This window comes from Myotis davidii, unplaced genomic scaffold, assembly GCF_000327345.1.
Source record: "Myotis davidii unplaced genomic scaffold, ASM32734v1 scaffold753, whole genome shotgun sequence".
Lineage (NCBI taxonomy): Eukaryota > Metazoa > Chordata > Mammalia > Chiroptera > Vespertilionidae > Myotis > Myotis davidii.
This window is the reverse complement of record NW_006286231.1, coordinates 2,306,620-2,309,880: the sequence shown is the minus strand read 5'-3', so window position 1 is coordinate 2,309,880 and position 3,261 is coordinate 2,306,620. Positions and strand designations below refer to the sequence as shown.

The window sequence follows — 3,261 nt, the reverse complement described above, 5'->3', positions numbered from 1 at the left end:
GAGACTCAGGCTCCTCCAGGAGCGGCCTGGGGTGGCCGTGACAACCACCCACCGGATGGCTTAAAACAACGGAAATTCACTTTCTCACATCTGGAGGCCGAGTCTGAAATCAAGGTGATGCAGAGCCATGCTCGCTCTGAGAAGTCACAAAACAGAAATCCATGCATCTCCTGGGGGCGGGGGGGGGGGGGGGGAAGGGGAGGGTCTAATATATTTAGGGAGGAAATCTCTTCTTTCATTACTTCTTGATAAAAGCATCATTGTTTCTTACCTGGTCACAAATCAGTTCCCACTTTTTCTCATTGTCATACTGCCGCAGTAACCTGGCTTTGTCAGGGGGTAGGTTCATAGCATTCTGGAAAAAGACCAAAAAAAAGGAAAGAGATATGTCACATTCCACAACAGACTACGCATGGGTAACTTATAGGCAGATCAAGGAACACTACTGTGGTTCTTTTATGATTTCTTTTCTAGCATCTCATCAAACTGAAACACCTGAAGAAGTCATTTAAACATCAAATCAGTTCAATGGAAGGGGGAGACCCTGAAGTCCTATGCTTGGACATCAAGGTAGTCTGCACTGGAGCAAAGGAAATGCATTATTTCTCATTTACTCAACAGAAAGTGCTCCCATTCTTCTCAACAGAAGGTCATGAATTGTTGAGAACATATTGCCCCAATTTATTTTTAAAGCACTGCAGCCCCCAGACCCGGAACAGAAAACACCAAAAGAAAATGCAATGACCAGAACCACTGACAGATACTATCAACTTTTACTCCCTTTGACAACATCTATGAGTAAAAGAACAGCTTGGTTTTTTAATTAATTAATTAATTTTTATATAAGAGAAAGTTCATTTAGAAAGTAGAAGAAATGCGCTCAGGAAACAGTTTACAGAGGCCAAAGAGGAGTCCTTGGAGCTTAGAAGAAAGGTCAAGGTAAGATGCCTGGGGCGGGGGAGGAGCACCCAGATTTTTTTGTGTTGTTGATTTTGTCATCTCTCTGAGATTAGATGCTAACATTATGCTGGACATATGTTAACATTAGCAACTGCAATTCTCAATTTAGCTATATTAGCTTATGAAGTCAAACTTGCCGTGAGAAATTGGTCATGAGCTAAATGTCTAGACGTCAATACTCATATAGCCTCCCCTGTGTCAATACAGCGCACCTTCTGTAGTGCTAGTACATTCACCTGTTATTAGCCTAATGTCCCAAATAACCAATCCACACATTCTCAAGATACTTGGCTTGGGTTTGAGGTGAGATCCTCAGCTACAGAACATGGCACAGTGCGAGTCCCAGAAGGAATTCACATCTGTTCCCCGGGCCTCCCGAAAGTCCCCACACTCTACACAACTGAGCCAAGTAGTCAATGAATGCCTCACAGCTATTAATTGTCACGTCTACCCCCTTGCGTCAACACTCTACTTATCCCATAATAAACAACATAGCTCCTGGCTGTGTCAATATTTGAGCAAATAGGTCTTGAACCTTTTTTTACAAAATCTTCTTTTCAATTTTTACTTATTGACTTAAGAGAGAGGAGAAGGAAACACCGATGTGTTTTTCCACTTATTTATGCATTCAACTGGTTGACTCCCCTATGTGTCCTGACCGAGGACTGAACCAGCAATCTTGGTGTTCAGGACGACACTCTAACCAACTGAGCTACCCGGCCAGGGCTAGGCCTTAACCTTGTAATGCTTCAGCCCCTGGCTCTCTGGAGGACTTGGCTTATAGAGAAACGATTCCCCTGCCACAGTGCTGTCTCATGTCATTCAGTGAAACACATTTCATAGCGGCAAAGGTCAGTGAGTTATTCTCACTTCATAGAGACAAAGAATTAACCTTGGATAATTTGGTAGATATGACACAATAATTTTCCCTTAAACTCAATCAAGCATCCAGGTTGGAATGCCTAAGTAGGTGGTAAACATACACCACTTACTAATTCGAATCCAGTCCGTTTAAATTTAATAAACTGTCTTCAGAAAATTAAATTTTTAAATTACCCCCAAATTATGACAACATAATTAGAAGAGCTTTGGACTCCAGAGTTTTCGATGGGCCTGCCAAGGCTTCTCCATAGAAATACTAAAATGGGAAAAATATTTTCACATGGCCCAGCTCCACAGAACATCTACTTGAACTGGAATAAAAAATACCTATTTGTATTTATTTGTTATTTTAATATTATAATGTTGAAAAAGAAAAAACTCCTGGAATAAGGCAAAGGTGAATTCCACAAATATCCTTCTGAGGGAGCCCAACATTACTGGCCATTATATAACCAGTCCATCACTGTTTATTTGCACCCCAGAGATGGATTACTTCCTCTTAAACTGATTTTGACCTCATGTGAGTGCCCCTGGGTATGATTTAGCATTAAATAAGTACAGTAAGTTTACGAGGTAAATTAAATGAGTTTTCTCAGAGTCCTTATTAATCTCTTGCGATATAAAGGGAATAAGAAAAAGAATGGCTGAGCTACAGGGTGCCCACCATAGTATAGGTACCTTGCACACAATCTCATGTAATCTTCATAACAAGCCCATGGGATAGATGTAATTTCCCGTATTTTATACACGAGGAAACAGACCTGGGAGAACTGGGTTAACTTGCTCAAGATTAGACAGCTTTACGGGAGCAAAACCAGGACCTAAACTTAGTCTGTGAGTCTCCCAAAGACAAACACTGAAAATGCCACCAAGCTTTTTTTTTCTTTTCTTTTGCAAGGCAAAAGAGCAAATAACTGACTTCCTGTTAGGACTCTACTCGACACTCGACACTCATAGGGAAGCCATGTGCAAACCCTGCTACAGGAATCAGATGCAGGCCCCGTCATTATTGCAAAGAGAAGGCCAAGAGTCTCCTTTCTAGGTCTACTTTTATTTTAATGAAACAGTCTTTAATTCAAAAAATGTTATGAAGCACCACCCCTGTACAGCACTGTGCTACATGGCACAGTGGGAGACTACACAGATGTGGTCCCCCTGGAGCATCATGTTACGGTGAGGAGATACAGGTAAAGCAAACGAATCTTAGACTCGGATGGGTCTTGATCAAGATTATGGGAGGGCAACTGTGGATTGGGCGATGTGGAAGACCTCCAAGAAAAAGTAATAATTAACAGGAGTCCTAAAAATGAGGAGCGAGCCAGGTGAAGCCCGGATGACAGCATTTAGAGCAAAGAAAACAAGGAAAAGACGCTAAGGCAGGAAACAGCTTGGCGCATCAAAGAGCTGAAAGAGAGTCAA

The 3,261-nt window shown here is 41.7% G+C and overlaps 1 protein-coding gene across 1 annotated transcript in view; it reads right to left on the bottom strand.

Annotated features, from left to right (window-relative positions):
* The window catches only part of FMNL2 (formin like 2), a 318,406-nt gene that overhangs the window by 141,087 nt on the left and 174,058 nt on the right, over positions 1-3,261 (bottom strand). Inside the window, exon 2 of the mRNA XM_015559808.1 lies at positions 272-355. Within this exon, the coding sequence (XP_015415294.1) occupies positions 272-355 (84 nt within the window). The remainder of the gene's footprint in view (positions 1-271; positions 356-3,261) is intronic.